The sequence below is a fragment of the Callorhinus ursinus genome, unplaced genomic scaffold, assembly GCF_003265705.2.
Source record: "Callorhinus ursinus isolate GAN/ISIS: 27379988/994484 unplaced genomic scaffold, GSC_fseal_2.0 scaffold51, whole genome shotgun sequence".
NCBI classification, from domain to species: Eukaryota; Metazoa; Chordata; class Mammalia; order Carnivora; family Otariidae; genus Callorhinus; species Callorhinus ursinus.
The window spans coordinates 7199338-7218405 of NW_027397113.1; the positions used below are offsets into that span (position 1 = coordinate 7199338).

Here is a 19068-nt window from a genome sequence, read left to right on the forward strand (position 1 = left end):
ATTGAAGGTCTTTAGGTCCTGGATTCACCTGCTTTTGTGGCAATAAAGAACTGTTAAGAGATTATTCACAGAAATATTTCCTTTTTATCCGGGCAGTAATGGGAAAGAAAAATAGTAATATACATTTATTACAATGATACTGTGACAGTTAATGTATACTTATAACTTGTTTTCCACTAGTTTGATAAAAATATAAAAGTGGCAAGAACCCTTTGTTGCTTTCTGGTATAAAAAGTGAGCAGCAATTCTCATAGCTTAATGGGTAGAGTCTGGCAATCAAGCTGTCTTGTTGACTTTGTCTACTATGATCATGCAGCCTTCAGTGTTTTCCAGACAGAAGTAATTTGGGGACCGTATTTGTGGTTTTTGCCATATCTGCTTACCTTACTGTGCTTTGCATAGGATTTGTTTTTCAATTTACTTTGAATTGATTCACCTTTTAAACTTAGCATCCTTCCAAGTAATAATCCATTAAAACATGGTTTTGTTTCCTTATATACATTAAAATACATAATTATTAAAATAAATGTCCTTTTAGTACATGAAAACATCTTTAATACCAGTGGTACATACACTTAGGGAAATAGTGCTTTGCTTCTAGGCTTTACTAGGCTACACTGGTAGTTTTTCGTAAACTTTCCATAAATCCATAGCTACTGAGTGGCTCTGTGAATTTCAAAGAATTGATACCTTTCTGCTTTCAACTCTGGTAGGGAAACTACTAGTTAGTGCTTTATTTTGAGCTAAAGAATTAATTGCCCCTAAAGTGTTGACTAGGTTATTAGGAATGATCTGCAAGTCCTAGCCACCTAAAGATCCTTTCAAGCTTTTCTCCAGAACCGGTTGGATAAGATGTTTAACTTTTGTAAGCCCTAGTTTCCTTATTTATAAAAATGAGGCAGTATTATTTACCACAGGGGGTGGTTCTGAGGATTAAACAAAATGTATGTAAAAGGCTTAGCAGTGGCAGGCACCCTTTCTACTGCTGATAGACATTTGGATTGTTTCTAGTTTGGACTATTTTGAATAAAGTTGATGTGAACTTTTTTTTTTTTTTAAGATTTTATTTATTGGGGTGTCTGAGTGGCTCAGTTGGTAAAGTATCTCCCTTTGGTTCAGGTCATGATCTCAGGGTCCTGGGATGGAGCCCAGCCTGGGACTTTCTGCTCATCTTTATTTATTTGAGAGAGAGAGAGCATGAGCAGGGAGGAGGGGCAGAGGGAGAGGGAGAAGCAGACTCCCCGCTGAGCAGGGAAGCCCCATGTGGGGCTCCATCCCAGGACCCTGAGATCATCATGACCTGAGCTGAAGACAGCTGCTTAACTGACGAGCCACCCAAGCGTCCCTGATGTGAACATTCTTGTATTTATGTCTTTCGGTGGGCATAAGCATTTATTTCTCTAAGTTATATACCTAAGAGTAGAATTGCTAGATTATAGGTATGTTTAGTTTTAGTAGCTACTGCCAAGCAGTTTTCCAAAGTGGTTATATTCCTATTAGAATGTGTGACAGTTCCAGCTGTACCACAACTTCTCTCACAGTTGATATTGTCAGTCATTTCAATTTTAGCCCCATTCTGATGGGACAGGTAGTGGTATCTCAATATGGTTTTATTTCTATTTCTTTGGTAAGTAATGGTATGGAAGCACCTCTTCATAGGATTATTGACCATTTGGGTATCCTTTTTTTAATGAAGTGCCTTTTGCTTATTACTATTTTGAAAAATTTGAATATTTGTCCTTTTCTTACGGATTTCCATATTGATTCTGGGTGTGAGTCTTTTGGATATAGGTATTGTGAATATTTTTTCCTGGTCTGTGGCTTTTATTTTACTTTCTTTTGATGGTGTCTTTTAAAATTTAAATTCAATTAACATATAATGTATTATTGGTTTCAGAGGTAGAGGTCACTGTTTCATCAATCTTATGTAACACCCAGTGCTCATTACATCACATGCCCTCCTTAATGTCTGTCACCCAGTTACCCCATCCCCCCATTAACGATGTCTTTTAATAAACAAAAACTCTTAATTTTAATGGAGTCTAATTTGTCATTTTTTCTTTTATGGTTAGTGTTTTTGTGCCATTTAAGAAGTTTTTGCTTTTCCCATGTTCAAAAATACAAATTTAAAAAAGATTTGAAAGTGATTTTTTTTTTTCCTCTGCAACAATCTAGGTGATGCCATGGAGAGTGGAAAGCCTGGCCCAGTGCAGGTTGTTTTGGTTCAGAAAGACCAGCATTCCTTTGAGTTAGAAGAGAAAGCCTTGGCCAGCATTCTCTTGCAGGACCACATCCGAGACCTTGATGTGGTGGTGGTGTCGGTGGCTGGTGCTTTCCGAAAGGGCAAGTCCTTCTTCCTGGACTTCATGCTACGATACTTATATTTCCAGGTAAGCTCGGATTATTTCATTTCAAATTGGAAAATGAGACTTCTATGTCCAAAAGAGCAAAATAAGCTTGTGGATTATCCTTGATAGGTAAAATTACTCAAAATTTAAGATTTAATGGAAATTTCTTATTTTTCCTATAGAAGGAAGGTGGCCGTTCAAATTGGTTGGGTGACTCAGAAGAACCATTAACAGGGTTTTCATGGAGAGGGGGCTCTGACCCAGAAACAACGGGGATTCAGATCTGGAGTGAAGTTTTCACTGTGGAGAAGCCGGGTGGGAAGAAGGTAAGGAAGAAAAGACTTGTAAATTAACAAAAACAACAACAGAACGAGAACTTTAATGTGTATTCTGATAATTCAATTAAAAATAATTTTTATCAAAATGATGTAAGTGCATGGTTTAAAAATAACGAGTATATTTTAAATGGTCAAGTAATAAGATTTCTTTTTTTAATTTAATTTTAAAAAAAATTTTAAAAAGATTTTATTTATTTGAGAGAGAAAAAAACGCATGAGCAGGGGGAGGAGCAGAGGGAGAAGCAGGCTCCCCGCTGAGCAGGGAACCCCACGTGGAGCTCCATCCCAGGACCCTGGGATCATGACTTGAGCGAAGGCAGATGCTTAACCGACTGAGCCACCCAGGCACCCCAGTAACATAAGGTTTCTAACAAAAAATAGCTATCAAAACCAAAAAGTAGCTATCAAGTGCCCTGTTCTTCCCTCTGCTTGTTTTCACTTCCCGGGTGTTAATGATCTCAACTGTTTCAGATGTTACTTCTGTTCTTTACTTTCTTACTCCTGTGAGGGTGACATAGACCTGGCTGCCAGTCTTCTGGGAGCTGAGCAGATACAGGACACTAGGGCATCTCACATGCAGAAGGTGAGCATCCTCCGCCTGCCGCTGGGGCAGTCATCAGTAGATCTCTTACCCCATCTCTTCCGTGCCTAGTAAGCTACAGTCCTACAGCCTCCCCTACATTTTTTTGTCAAAGGTGAGTCATGTGTCTTCTCAAAGTGGCAGAGAGGATTTGGGGGTGTCATTGTTTCTTAAACAGATTTTAACCCAGTCCTTCTGTTTTTAGTTCCATCCTAAAGCATGCTTTCACAGCTGTTGGTGCCTCTCATTCTCGAGTCTTTCTAGGGCTTAAGGTTTCAGGTCCCCACTTCAGATTGTTCGGTTTCAACCTTTTCTTAAGTGCTACGCTATTCGATATTTTTGGGAGCTGGAGAGTTGATGCACAAGTCTTGATTGCTGTTTCCACATCTTTTATTCTTTTTCCTTATAAATTTCCTCATTAAATCTTTTATAATTTTCTTTCTCTTTCTCTTTTAGTGAGATTCCAGGAGAAAGGTATATTGGAAAACCCTCTAATTTTTGGGAGGGGATTTTATTTATTTATTTGACAGAGAGCAGGAGAGAGAATGAGAGAAAGCACAAGCAGGGGGAGCAGCAGAGGGAGAGGGAGAAGCAGGTTCCCCACTGAACAGGGAGCCCGATGTGGGGCTCCATCCCAGGACCCTGGGATCATGACCTGAGCTGAAGGCGGACACTTAACTGACTGATCCACTCAGGTGCCCCTCTAATTTTTTTTTAATGCATAGATGCACATATGAAAAATATGTGGCAAAATGAAGAGGTTATCACATATTTTTTAAAGAAAGAGAATCTAGGAGAATAAGAAGTTGTAACATTGAAATACTACATTATAAACTTTTTCTTTGGAGGGTCTACCTTTAATTATTTAACCACTTTATTGAGATATAATTGACATTCCATTTCTCCCCTCCTACCTTTTGGGCTATTGTCACATAGTTTACTTTAATAACATTGTATTTATTTTTTTGTTTAAACAATTCCTGTTAAAACATTCAATTATCTTTTAAAGATATTTAAATAATAAGAAAGAAGCCAGGGACACCTGGGTGGCTCAGTTGGTTAAGCATCTGTCTTCAGCTCTGGTCACGATCCCAGACTCCTGGGATTGAGGCCCGTATTGGGCCCCTCCTCAGCAGAGTCTGCTTCTCCCTCTGCCCCCCGCCCCATCAAGCTCACACACTCTCTCTCTGTCTCTCTCTCTTTCTCTCAAACAAATGAATAAAATCTTTGAAAAAAAGGAAAGAAGCCATATATTTACCCATGTAGTTATCATTAACTGTGCTCTTCATTTTTGGGTGTCCATATTTCTATTTTTGCGCCCCTCCCTGACTTTATTCTAGGATGCAGTTAAGAAATTTGGAAACAGTTGGATCCTTTTTGTTCTGGCTTTTAAGTTTTCTTAAACGGCACCAGAGCAGTATTTAATATAGAGCTATTTATTCCTCACTACTGAGGCAAGTACTCTTCTGAGTACTCTAGAATTATGGGATTTTTTCAGTCTGGTTGGAGGGAACAGGCCTGTTCTTGGCCCTCTGTGAGCACCAGGTACTGCTCCCTCTAAACCTTTTGATTGGTTGTCTCTAGCCTCAGGTAGTGTCCTCATGTGCATGCGCTTGTCAGTACTCAGCTGAACTCTTGATGGGGACCCTCTGCAGATCCCTGGGGTTCTTTGTCTTTGTATCTCTCTCCTCTCAGACGCTCTGCCTGAGAATTCCAGTGTCCTTGGTCTCCCTGACTCTCAGCTGTGTCTCCTCAACTCAGGGAATCCGTTGAGTTCTGCCTGGCTTCCCCTCCCCACGCCTTAGTCAGTAAGCTGGGGCAACAGAAGGGCTCACCTCATCTGTTCCTTTCCCTCAAGGATCATTATCCTTTGTTACCTGATGTCCAGTGTCGTGAACTGTTGTTTCATGTGTTCTGTCTGTTATTTTTTGGTTTTAGGTGGGAAGGTAAGTTCAGTCTCTGTTACACCATTTTGACTGGAAGTGGAAGTCTAGTCTTTTCATTTTGGAGATGTTTGGCATCTCTAAACTGCTGTATTACCCATAGCAGTTAAGGCCTGCTGTGGGTAATACAGCTGCTCTTAGATCTGGCATTACAACAGGCCCTACAATTTTCATTTCAGTCCTGTTTTGTATCATTGCTCTCTTCTATTTCTCTGGTAGTGTGTGGTAGATGCTTTCATAATTTTCTTTTTAGGAATAAATAATTATTTTTGACTATATGATCCCTTTGTATAGAACTGGTAGACCTGATTTTTATTTTTTGGGGCAATTGGTATATTTTCATAATAGTTTAGGAAATCTCTACAGTCTTAGTAAGCAAGCTTTGCTTTTAGTTATCTAACATTTGTAGTGCCGTCATTTTTTTTATCTTGTTGAATTGACTCCTCTATAAAGCTCAATTTTTTTTTTATGATTTTATTTATTTATTTGACAGAGAGAGACACAGCGAGAGAGGGAACACAAGCGGGGGGAGTGGGAGAGGGAGAAGCAGGCTTCCCGCCGAGCAGGGAGCCCAATGTGGGGCTGGATCCCAGGACTCTGGGATAAGCTCAATGTTTTTTGACATCATTTTGGTTTCCTGACCTTTAAAAAAATTGATAGACTTTATTTTTTAGGACAATGTTAGGTTTATAGGAAAATTGATCGGGAAGTGCAGAGTTCTCACATGCCCCTCCCCCTGCCAGTTTCTCCCTACTATTTATATCTTATATCAGTGTGATGTATTTGTTATAATTAATGAACCAATACTGATATATTGTTATTAGCTAAAGCCCATGGTTTACATCAGGGTTCCCTCTTTGTGTTATATGTTCTATGGGTTTTGGTAAGTGTGTCATGATATGCAGCTGCCATTGCTGTCTCCGACAGAATAGGTACACTGCCCTAAAAACCCTCTGTGCTCCACTTATTTGTTCCTGCCTCCTTCTTCTGCCTTCTCCCTGAACTGGCAACCACTGATCTTCATACTGTCTCCATAGACCTGCCTTTCTAGAATGTCATGTAGTTGGAATCATACAGTATGTAGCCTTTTCTATTGGCTTCTTTCACTTAGCAGTGTACTTTCATGGATCCTCACATTTTTTTGACTTGATAGCTTATTTCTTTTTATTGCTGAATAATATTCCATTGTCTGTATGTACCACAGTGTATCCTTTCACCTACTGAAAGACATCTTGTTTGCTTCCAGTTTTGACAATTATGAATAAAGCTGCTGTGTAAGCATTTGTGGGCAGGTTTTTGTGTGGACATAAGTTTCAACTCATTTGGGTAAATACCAAGGAGTATGATTGTTGGATTGTATGGCAAGGTGATGTTTAGTTTAGTTTTTTTTTTTTTTTAAGATTTTATTTATTTATTTGAGAGAGAGAGAATGAGAGAGAGCACGAGAGGGAAGAGGGTCAGAGGGAGAAGCAGACTCCCTGCTGAGCAGGGAGCCCGATGCGGGACTCGATCCCGGGACTCCAGGATCATGACCTGAGCCGAAGGCAGTCGCTTAACCAACTGCGCTACCCAGGTGCCCGGTGATGTTTAGTTTTGTAACAAACTGCCAAACTGTCTTCCAAAGTACCTGTATAATTTTGCATTTTTTCCAGTAATGAATGTGAAAGTTCCTGTTGTTCCACATCTTTGTCAGCATTTGGTCATTCCAGTAGACGTGTAGGGATATCTCGTTGTGTTTCCTATTCTTTTTTTTATTTAAGATTTTATTTATTTATTTGGCAGAGAGAGAGACAGAGAGAGAGGGAACATAAGCAGGGGGAGTGGGAGAGGGAGAAGCAGGCTTTCTGCTGAGCAGGGAGCCTGATGCGGGGCTTGATCCCAGGACCCTGGGATCATGACTTGAGCGAAGGCAGACGCTTAACCGACTGAGCCACCCAGGCCCCTGTTTCCTACCCTTTTAAGAAATACTATGTTCAGGCATTCAGCGGGATCAGGAGTGCTTTAAAAAATCAATATAATATTGGATAAATGCCATACTAATAAGCAGTTCTTTAGAAGTTACCCAAATGAAAGTTTCACATGATTGTTTTGTTATTTTTATTTTTAATTTTTTAAAAGATTTTATTTATTTGAGAGAGAGAGAGCAGGAACACAAGCGGGGGGAGTTGGAGAGGAAGAAGCAGGCTTCTCGCCTGAGCAGGGAGCCCAATGTGGGGCTCGATCCCAGGACCCTGGGATCATGACCTGAGCTGAAGGCAGACACTTAACGACTGAGCCACCCAGGCGCATTGATTGTCTTTTTTTTTTTTTTAATGTTTTATTTATTTATTTGAGAGAGGGAATGAGATAGAGCATGAGAGGGGGGAGGGTCAGAGGGAGAAGCAGACTCCCTGCCGAGCAGGGAGCCCGACGCGGGACTCGATCCTGGAACTCCAGGATCATGACCTGAGCCGAAGGCAGTCGCCCAACCAACTGAGCCACCCAGGCGCCCCTGATTGTCTTGTTTGTAATATACCTGGTGATATTTTAGCTTAGAATATATCTGGCTAAAGCAGTAGATAATTTGGGGGGGGGCACCTGGGTGGCTCAGTTGGTTAAGCATCTGACTCTTGATTTTGGCTCAGGTCATGATCTCAGGATCATCAAGTCAAGCCTCTGCTTGTCCCTCTCCCTCCCCCTGCTTGCACATTCTCTCTCTCTCTCTCTCTCTCAAATAAATAAATAACATCTTTTTAAAAAAGTAGATAATTTGTTTTTACTTTTTTTATAAAGATTTTTATTTATTTATTGAGAGAGAGAGAGCATGAGAGGGAGGAAGGTCAGAGGGAGAAGCAGACTCCCCGCCGAGCAGGGAGCCCGATGCGGGACTCGATCCAGGGACTCCAGGATCATGACCTGGGCCGAAGGCAGTCGCTTAACCAACTGAGCCACCCAGGCGCCCCTTGTTTTTACTTTTTAATTGAAAAACTACAGTCTTAAATATGTGGCTCCAGTTTATTCTTTTTAACTGTTACGTGGTAATCATTGTATGAATATATCTTATTTTATTTTGCCCATTTACCGACTGGTGGGCATGTGGATTGTTTCCTTTTTTATTTTTTTAAATTTTTATAATCCTTCCTACAGTGAACAATCTGGTAAATGTCTCCTTGGGGAATTGTGCAAGCGTGACTCCAGGCCACAGTTTTTTGAACTCTGTCCATGATCCATTAAAGGTAGAGAAATCAACTTATTGGCTCATGACCAATATTTAAAAAGAAAGAACTAGAACAGTGTAGAAAGTGTCAGACTGCAGTATGCAAATTTAGTTTCAGCTTTATGTATGTGTGTATTTAGTTAGGATGTTAAGTATATTTCTTTCTCTGCGTTCTGGAGTCCAACAAAACGTTAGAAAGCCACTTGGAAGTGGAATTGCCAGGTCTGAGAATGCCCATTTCCCCTTTTTCTAGCTCCTGCCCAGTTGTTCTTGATAGTGTTGATGGCAGTTTATCATTTCACTATGTGATAGGAGAACACCATTTCCCCCAAATACCCAGCACTTCATCTGAGTGTATGTATGACTCCTATTCCTCAAGAGCTTATTTCCCTGATACAGCCTCATTTTTCTAGTTAGTAAATATATGCTAGGATGAGCTCTTTTTCATTGAGAGCGAATTCACATATCATAAAATTTATGCTTTAAAAGTATATAATTCAGCAGTTGTTAGTATAGTCACAAGGCTGTGCAAGTAACACCACCATCTAATTCCAGAACATTTTCATCATCCCAGAAAGAAACTCACTACTCATCAGCAGTCATTCCCCATTTCCCTCCTATCCCAGCCCCTGGCTACTATTGATCTACTTTCCTTTTTTTTTTTTTTTTTTTTTTTTAATGATTTTATTTATTTGTTTGTTAGAGAGAGCAGACAAGCAGGGGGAGCGGCAGGCAGAGGGAGAAGTAGGCAGAAGGAGAAGCAGTCTCCCTGCTGACCAAGGAGCCCGATGTGGAACTCGATCCCAGGACCCTGGGATCATGACCTGAGCTGAAGGCAGACGCTTAACGACTGAGCCACCCAGGCGCCCCTGATCTGCTTTCCTTCTCTACGCATCTATTTGTCTATTCTGGACCTTTCATACAAATGGAGTCATATAATCTGTGGTCTTTGCGTCTGGCCTCCCCCACCCCCTACCCTCCCAGCCCATTGCCCTCCAGATCCATCCATGTCGAAGAATGCATCAGCACTTCGTTTCTTTTTGTGGCTGCATAATACTGTGTTGTGTGGATGCGTCACACTTTATCTTTTCATCATTTGAAGGACATTTGGGTTATTTTTACTTTGTGGTTATTACGCATCATGCTACCATGAACATTCACATACAAGTGTTTGTGTGAACATATCCTTTCTTTTTCCTGTGGTAAGAGCACTTAACATGAGATCTACTCTCTTAATAAATTTTCAAGTGCACAGTATAGTATTGTCAGCTGTAGGCACTATGCTGTGTAGTGGATTTTGAAAACTCATCCATCTTGCATAAGTGAAACTTTATACCCACTAAACAAGTCCCGTTTCCTCAGAAACTTTATACCCACTAAACAAGTCCCGTTTCCTCTTCTCCCCTGCCAACCACCATTCTACTCTCTGTTTCCCTGAGTTTGACTATTTTAGATACCTCACATAAGTGGAATCAAGCAGTGTTTGTCCTTCTGTGACTGTCTTATCTCACTTAATATCCTCCTGATTCATTTATATTGTCACATATGACAGGATTGCCTTCCTTTTTAAGGCTCAGTTGTATTCCATTGTAGGTAGATACCACATTTTCTCTATCCATTCATCAGTTGACGGGCATTTAGGTTGTTTCTATATCTGGGCTGTTGTGAATCTTGGTGCAGTAAACATGGGAATGGAGATATCTTGAGATACTGGTCTGAATTCTTTTGGGTATATACCCAGAAGAGGAATTGCTGGATTGTAAGGTAGTTCTATTTTTAATTTTTTGAGCAATCTCCATACTATTTTCCATAGCAGCTGTATGATTTTGTATTCCCAACAGTGTACAAGGGCTCTGATTTCTCTATATCCTCGCAAACACTTATTATTTCTTTTTTTCAAAATAATCTCTGCGCCCAACATGGGGCTTGAACTCCTGACCCTGAAATCAAGAGTCACATGCTCTACTGGTTGAGCCAGACAGGTGCCCCTATTTCTCTTGTGTGTGTGTGTTTTTTTTTTTTTTTTTTTGATAATACCCATTTTAATAGGTGTGAGGTGGTGTCTCATTGTGGTTTTGATTTGTATTTTCCTGTTGATGAGTGATAGTACCTTTTCACATACCTGTTGGCCATTTATGTTGTCTTTGGAGAAATGTCTATTCAAGTCCTTTGCCTATTTATTTAATCAGATTATTTCCTCCCTCCCACCCTCCCTCCCTTCTTGTTGAGTTATAGGATTAAGCATGTTTTCAGTACTTCTGGGTATATACCTGGGAGTGGAGTTTCTGGGTCATATGGCAACTCCATATCTAACCTTTCGAAAAACTGCAAAAATGCTTCCCAAAGCAGCTGGCGCACCCTACATTCTCACTGGAAATGCAGGAGGCTCCCATTGCCATATGTTTGCCACCCCGATCTTATTTGTCTTCTTGATTATAGCCAGCCTAGGTGTGAAGTAGTATCTCATTGTGGTTTTATTTTTCTAATTTAAAAAATTTTTTTAAATTATTTTTTAATTCTTGAGGTATAATTGGCATAGATATTACATAACTGTTACATTAGTTTCAACATCTTTTTTTAAAATTTAAAAAAATTTTTTTATTTTTAAAGATTTTGTTTAGTTATTTGACAGAGAGACACAGCGAGAAAGGGAACACAAGCAAGGGCAGAGGGAGAGGGAGAAGCAGGCCTCCCGCCGAGCAGGGAGCCCGATGCGGGGCTCGATCCCAGGACCCTGGGATCATGACCCGAGCCAAAGGCAGACGCCCAATGACTGAGCCACCCAGGCGCCCCTAGTTTCAACATCTTGATTTGATAGTTCTATACATTATTCATTGCTCACTGTGATAAGTGTAGTCCCCATCTGTTGCCATATAATGTTATTACAGTATCATTGATTATATTCCCTATGCTGTACTTTTCATCTTCTTGACTTACTTATTTTATTACTGGAAGTTTGTACTTCTTAGTCTCCTTCACTTATTTTATCCATCCTCCCATCCACCTCCCTCTGGCAACCACTAGTTCTCTATATTTAAGAGTATTTTTCTTTTGTTTTTTAGATTCTACATATAAGTGAAATTACATTTGTCTTTTTAAGGCTGACTTATTTCACTTAGCTTAATAGTAACTGGGTCCATCCATGTTGTTGCAAATTGCAAGATCTCGCTCTCTTTTTTTTATGGCTGAGTAATATTCAAAGATGTATACCACATCTTTATCCAGTTTACCTACTGGTGGACACTTGGGCTGCTTCCACATATTGGCTTTTATAAATATGTCCCAATAAACACAGGGGTCCATGTATCTTTTCAAATTAGCGTTTTTGTTTTCTTTGGGTAAATACCCAGTAGTGGAATTATTGGATCATATGGTGTTTCTATTTTTAATTTTTGAGGGGCCTCCATACTGTTTTCCAAAGTGGCTGCACCAGTTTATATTCCCACCAACAGTGCATGAGCGTACTTTTTTCTCCACATCCTCATCAGTACTTGTTATTTCTTATTTTTAATTTCTTTTTTTAAAGATTTTATTTATTTGACAGAGAGAGACACAGCAAGAGAGGCAACACAAGCGGGGGAGTGGGAGAGGGAGAAGCAGGCTTCCCGCGGAGCAGGGAGCCCGATGCGGGGTTCGATCCCAGGACCCTGGGACCATGACCTGAGCTGAAGGCAGACGCTTAATGACTAAGCCACCCAGGCACCCCTTATTTTTAATTTTTTGAGGAAATTCCATACTGTTTTCCACAGTGGTTACACCAATTTACATTTCCACCAACAGTGCATGAGGGTTGTTTTCTTCACATTGTCACCAACACTTGTTATTTCTTTTCTTTTTTCTTTCTTTTTCTTTTTTTTTTTTTTAAGTAATCTCTACACCCAATATGGGGCTCGAACTCATGACCCCGAGATCAAGAGTTACATGCTCTACCAACTGAGCCAGCCAGGTGCCCCTTGTTATTTCTTTTTGATACTAGCCATTCTGACTGATCCTCATTGTAGTTTTGATTTGTATTTCCCTGATGATTATTGAATGAGGTTAAGCATCTTTTCATGTGTCTGTTGGCCATCTGTATGTCTTCTTTGGAAAAACGTCTATTCAGATCCTCTGCCGACTTTTTAATCAGATTATTTCCTTTTTGGGGTTGAATTGTATAAGTTCTTTTTATATTTAGCTATTAACCCCTTACTGGATATATCATTTGCACATATCCTATTCAATAGTGCCTTTTTGTTGTGTTGATGGTTTCCTTTGCTGTGTAAAAGCTTTTTTTTTTTAATTTAAGATTTTTAAATTTTGTTCAAAAGCTTTTTATTTTGATTCTTTGTGGCTTTGATTTGCATTTGCATTTCCTCAACGACTAATAATGTTGATAATATTTTTATGTACTTATTAGCCATTTGTATATTTTCTTGGGAGAAGTATCTGTTCAAATCAAATTCATTTTTTAAATAATTTTTTATTGTTATGTTAATCACCATACATTACCTCATTAGTTTTTGATGTAGTGTTCCATGATTCATTGTTTGTGCATAACAGCCAGTGTTCCATGCAGAATGTGCCCTCTTTAATACCCATCACCAGGCTAACCCATCCCCCCACCCCCCTCCCCTCTAGAACCCTCAGTTTGTTTTTCAGAGTCCATCGTCTCTCATGGTTCATCTCCCCATCCGACTTACTCCCCTTCATTCTTCCCCTCCTGCTATCTTCTTCTTTTTTTTTTTCTTAACATATATTGCATTATTTGTTTCAGAAGTACAGATCCGTGATTCATCAGTCTTGTACAATTCACAGTGCTCACCATAGCACATACCCTCCCCAATGTCTATCACCCAGCCACCCCATCCCTCCCACCCCCCACCACTCCAGCAACCCTCAGTTTGTTTCCTGAGATTAAGAATTCCTCATATCAGTGAGGTCATATGGTACATGTCTTTCTCTGATTGACTTATTTCACTCAGCATAACCCCCTCCAGTTCCATCCACGTCGTTGCAGATGGCAAGATCTCATTCCTTTTGATGGCTGCATAATACTCCATTGTGTATATATACCACATCTTCTTTATCCATTCATCTGTCGATGGACATCTTGGCTCTTTCCACAGTTTGGCTATTGTGGACATTGCTGCTATAAACATTGGGGTGCACGTACCCCTTCGGATCCCTACATTTGTATCTTTGGGGTAAATACCCAGTAGTGCAATTGCTGGATCGTATGGTAGCTCTATTTGCAACTGTTTGAGGAACCTCCATACTGTTTTCCAGAGGGGTTGCACCAGCTTGCATTCCCACCAACAGTGTAGGAGGGTTCCCCTTTCTCCACATCCCCGCCAACATCTGTCGTTTCCTGACTTGTTAATTTTAGCCATTCTGACGGGTGTGAGGTGGTATCTCATTGAGGTTTTGATTTGGATTTCCCTGATGCCGAGCGATGTTAAGCACTTTTTCATGTGTCTGTTGGCCATTTGGATGTCTTCTTTGGAAAAATGTCTGTTCATGTCTTCTGCCCATTTCTTGATTGGATTATTTGTTCTTTGGGTGTTGAGTTTGATAAGTTCTTTATAGATTTTGGATACTAGCCCTTTATCTGATACGTCATTTGCAAATATTTTCTCCCATTCTGTCGGTTGTCTTTCGGTTTTGTGGACTGTTTCTTTTGCTGTGCAAAAGCTTTTTATCTTGATGAAATCCCAATAGTTCATTTTTGCCCTGGCTTCCCTTGCCTTTGGTGATGTTTCTAGGAAGAAGTTGCTGTGGCTGAGGTCGCAGAGGTTGCTGCCTGTGTTCTCCTTTAGGATTTGGATGGACTCCTGTCTCACGTTTAGGTCTTTCAACCATTTGGAGTCTATTTTTGTGTGTGGTGTAAGGAAATGGTCCAGTTTCATTCTTCTGCATGTGGCTGTCCAATTTTCCCAACACCATTTGTTGAAGAGACTGTCTTTTTTCCATTGGACATTCTTTCCTCCTTTGTCAAAGATGAGTTGACCATAGAGTTGAGGGTCCATTTCTGGGCTCTCGATTCTGTTCCATTGATCTATGTGTCTGTTTTTGTGCCAGTACCATACTGTCTTGATGATGACAGCTTTGTAATAGAGCTGGAAGTCCGGAATTGTGATGCCGCCAGCTTTGCTTTTCTTTTTCAACATTCCTCTGGCTATTCAGGGTCTCTTCTGGTTCCATACAAATTTTAGGATTATTTGTTCCATTTCTTTGAAAAAAGTGGATGGTATTTTGACGGGGATTGCATTGAATGTGTAGATTGCTCTAGGTAGCACTGACATCTTCACAATGTTTGTTCTTCCAATCCATGAGCATGGAACGTTTTTCCATTTCTTTGTGTCTTCTTCAGTTTCTTTCATGAGTATTTTATAGTTTTCTGAGTACAGATCCTTTGCCTCTTTGGTTAAATTTATTCCTAGGTATCTTATGGTTTTGGGTGCAGTTGTAAATGGGATCGACTCCTTGATTTGTCTCTCTTCTGTCTTGTTGTTGGTGTATAGGAATGCCACTGATTTCTGTGCATTGATTTTATATCCTGCTACTTGACTGAATTCCTGTATGAGTTCTAGCAGTTTTGGGGTGGAGTCTTTTGGGTTTTCCACATACAGTATCATATCATCTGCAAAGAGTGAGAGTTTGACTTCCTCTTTGCCGATTTGGATGCCTTTGATTTCTTTTTGTTGTCTGATTGCTGTGGCTAGGACTTCTAATACTGTGTTGAATAGCAGTGGTGAGAGTGGACATCCCTGCCGCGTCCCTGACCTTAGGGGAAAAGCTCTCAGCTTTTCCCCATTGAGAATGATATTCGCTGTAGGTTTTTCATAGATGGCTTTTATGATGTTGAGGTATGTACCCTCTATCCCTATACTCTGAAGAGTTTTGATCAAGAAAGGATGCTGTACTTTGTCAAATGCTTTTTCTGCATCTGTTGAGAGGATTATATGATTCTTGTTCTTTCTTTTTTTAATGTATTGTATCACGTTGCTTGATTTGCGGATGTTGAACCAGCCTTGCAGCCCAGGGATAAATCCACTTGGTCATGGTGAATAATCCTTTTAATGTACTGTTGGACCCTATTGGCTAGTATTTTGGTGAGAATTTTTGCATCCATGTTCATCAAGGATATTGGTCTGTAATTCTCCTTTTGGATGGGGTCTTTGTCTGGTTTTGGGATCAAGGTAATGGTGGCCTCATAAAATGAGTTTGGAAGTTTTCCTTCCATTTCTATTTTTTGGAACAGTTTCAGGAGAATAGGTATTAATTCTTCTTTAAATGTCTGATAGAATTCCCCTGGGAAGCCATCTGGCCCTGGGCTTTTGTTTCTTGGGAGATTTTTGATGACTGCTTCAATTTCCTTAGTGGTTATAGGTCTGTTCAGGTTTTCTATTTCTTCCTGGATCAATTTTGGTAATTGATACATCTCTAGGAATGCACCCATTTCTTCCAGGTTATCTAATTTGCTGGCATAGAGTTGCTCATAATATGTTCTTATAATTGTTTGTATTTCTTTGGTGTTGGTTGTGATCTCTCCTCTTTCATTCATGATTTTGTTGATTTGGGTCATTTCTCTTTTCTTTTTGATCAGTCTGGCCAGGGGTTTATCAATCTTGTTAATTCTTTGAAAGAACCACCTCCTAGTTCCGTTGATCTGTTCTACTGTTCTTTTGGTTTCTATTTCATTGATTTCTGCTCTGATCTTTATTATTTCTCTTCTCCTGCTGGGTTCAAATTCATTTTTTAGTTGGATCATTTGTCTTTTTGTTGTTGAATTGTTCTTTATATATTCTGGTACTAGGCTGTTGTCCAGATAGATAATTTGCAATTATTTTCTTTCATTCTGTAGGTTGTCTTTTTATTTTCTTGATAGTGTCTTTTGATGTGCAAAAGTTTTAAATTTTGTTGAAGCCACTTTGTGTATTTTTTCTTTCGTTGCTTGTGCTTTATGTGTCATATTTAAGAAACTATTGTCTAGGGTGCCTGGGTGGCTCAGTTGGTTAAGCATCTGCCTTCAGCTCAGGTCATGATCCCTGGGGGTTTGGGGATCCAGCTCTGCTTTGGGCTCCCTCTTCAGTGGGGAGTCAGCTTCTCCCTCTGCTGCTCCTCTCCCCTTGCATATGCGCTCGTGCGTGCTCTCTCAAATAAATATAATCTTAAAAACCACCACAACAACAGCAAAACCATTGCCTCATCCAAGGTCCTAAAGATTTACACTTCTGTTTCCTTCTAGGGTTTTATGGTTTTAGCTCTGACATTTAGGTTTTTGATCCATTTTGAGTTAATTTGATCCATTTTGTATATGATCTGAGGTAGAGATCCAATACTATTCTCTTGTGTCTCAGCCATGATTAGTGCTGATTACTTGTTTAGTTTGATGGTATCCTCTTCACGAAATGGATAAAGTGTGGAAAGGATAAAGCCTTCATGTCTGTCATTAGGTTTCGGTGTATTGAGGTTGGCTAGAAACTTTATTTGGTTTGATTTTATCTTTTCTGCTTAATACTTTCTTTTGTGTGGATTTATATCATATCTCTTCTACCACAGTAGTGGATTGGGGGTATGAAAATAAACTCAAAAATGTAGTATGTGATTAATGGGACTTGATATGTAAGTTACATAAAAGTGATAATCATATTATTACTTCTGTGAATAAAAATATCCGAATGACGGGCTTGGTAAGTGAGCTAATTGGTCCCAACATTTGGCTCATTTAATTGGTGAGGCACTTTCCCCATCTATGCATATTGCTCTGCGGGTTTCTGTTTCATACATCTCATCAGGTCAGAGCAGATAATCTCCTACAGGAAACTTCTCTGATCAAGACAAGGCATTTCAATAACTACTTTTCTGTAGAACTACAAACAGGTGCCAAAACCTCATTTAATTGTTACCTGTACTGTACTTCTCGACTTCTTTTCTACATTTTTCCCCTTCTCACTCTTAACATATTTTTGTTGGTATTTGTCTTTCCTTTAGGTTGCAGTTGTTCTGATGGATACCCAGGGGGCATTTGACAGCCAGTCCACTGTGAAAGATTGTGCCACCATCTTCGCTCTCAGCACCATGACTAGTTCTGTTCAGGTATCACCATTTGATTAAGATAAAAGTTTGCAGAGGAAATGAGATAAAGGGAGTACAGCTGTTTTCGTTGTTCTGTTATCAGAATTCCTAGGTGATGTGTAAATGTTCTTTTTAGGCTATAGATATAAGTTAAGCTCAAGAAGGAGCTTTAACTATTTTTCCACTTTGGTCATAAGTATATATAAAATACTTCAAGAAAAGTCTGAAAAGTGGAAATTGAAATTACATTAATTACATCACACAGGAAATGGAGATTTGGTGAGAACTCAGGAAAACTGATTTTAAGCTGTGAAGGAAGAATTAGGTGATTTCAACATTACATGCATAGTTTTCCAAAAGACAGCTGATACTACTATTTGAACAGACCTCATGTTCTTATATGTAAACCTTTAGTTGTACACAGCTTCTGTTCAATGCTTTAGGCTTATTTGGGACTCCTTTGAAGTGAAGCTAGAGTGATTATCAATCTGGATTTTTGTTTTCTAGATTTATAATTTGTCCCAGAACATTCAGGAAGATGATCTTCAACAGTTACAGGTATATATTCATCATAAAAAGTTTAATGTCATAATATATCATTTAAAAGTTTTAAGCCTAAGAGAAATTTTATAGCTGAATAGGTTTAGCAGTAGATTGAACTATAGGGGATGGTTTTTGGCTCACAGCAGTTCTGTACTCTGTTCCTGCGGGGTAATCAGGGAAGGCCTTACTGAATTGAGCACAGAACCCAAGAAAGTGGGTAAGTCCTGCAGTATATCTGGGGGAGAAGTAGTATAGGAGAGGGGGCAGCAAGAAGAAAGACCTGAACTGGAGGGTGCTTGGCAGAATTGAGGAACAGCAAGGAGGCTAGTGGTTAGGATTAGGAAGTATGACAGGAGGAGGCTTTTTCTTTTTTAAGATTTTATTTATTTATTTGACAGAGAGAGACACAGCGAGAGAGGGAACACAAGCAGGGGGAGTGGGAGAGGGAGAAGCAGGCTTCCTGCTGAGCAGGGAGCCCGATGCGGGGCTCGATCCCAGGACCCTGGGATCATGACCTGAGCCGAAGGCAGACGCTTAACGACTGAGCCACCCAGGCGCCCCCCCCCCTTTTTTAAGAGAGCGTGTACACGATGGGGAGGGGCAAAGGGAGAGAAAGAATCTTTTTTTTTTTTTGAGAGAGAGAGAAGGAGAGATAGTACAAGCAGGGAGGAGAGGGAGAAGTAGGCTCCTTGCAGAGCAAGGAGCCTGATGCGGGGCTCCATCCCAGAACCCTGGGATCATGACCCAAGCCGAAGGCAGACGCTTAACCCACTGAGCCACCCAGGTGCCCCAGAGAGCGAGAATCTTAAGCACATTCCCGCTGAGTGTGGAGCCCGATATGGGCCTCAATCTCACAACCCTGAGATCATGACCTGAGCCAAAATCAAGAGTCAGATTCTCAACCACTGAGCCACCCAGGTGCCCTGTGACAGGAGGAGGCTTAGTGATAAAGTCAGAGAGGCATTTAGGTCCTGTTGATGCTTGGCCTTTGCCAAGGGCTCAGGCTTTTCCTCTGGGGAATGGATATAGGAGCCATGTTTTGAGCATAGGAGGGATGTTATTT

General features: G+C 40.2%; 1 protein-coding gene across 1 annotated transcript in view; it reads left to right on the forward strand.

Moving 5' to 3' along the window:
* Positions 1-19068, forward strand: part of ATL3 (atlastin GTPase 3) — a 57943-nt gene that overhangs the window by 10951 nt on the left and 27924 nt on the right. The window contains exons 2-5 of the mRNA XM_025878528.2: positions 2176-2390; positions 2531-2674; positions 17379-17483; positions 17970-18020. Coding sequence (XP_025734313.1) covers positions 2176-2390; positions 2531-2674; positions 17379-17483; positions 17970-18020 — 515 coding nt within the window. The remainder of the gene's footprint in view (positions 1-2175; positions 2391-2530; positions 2675-17378; positions 17484-17969; positions 18021-19068) is intronic.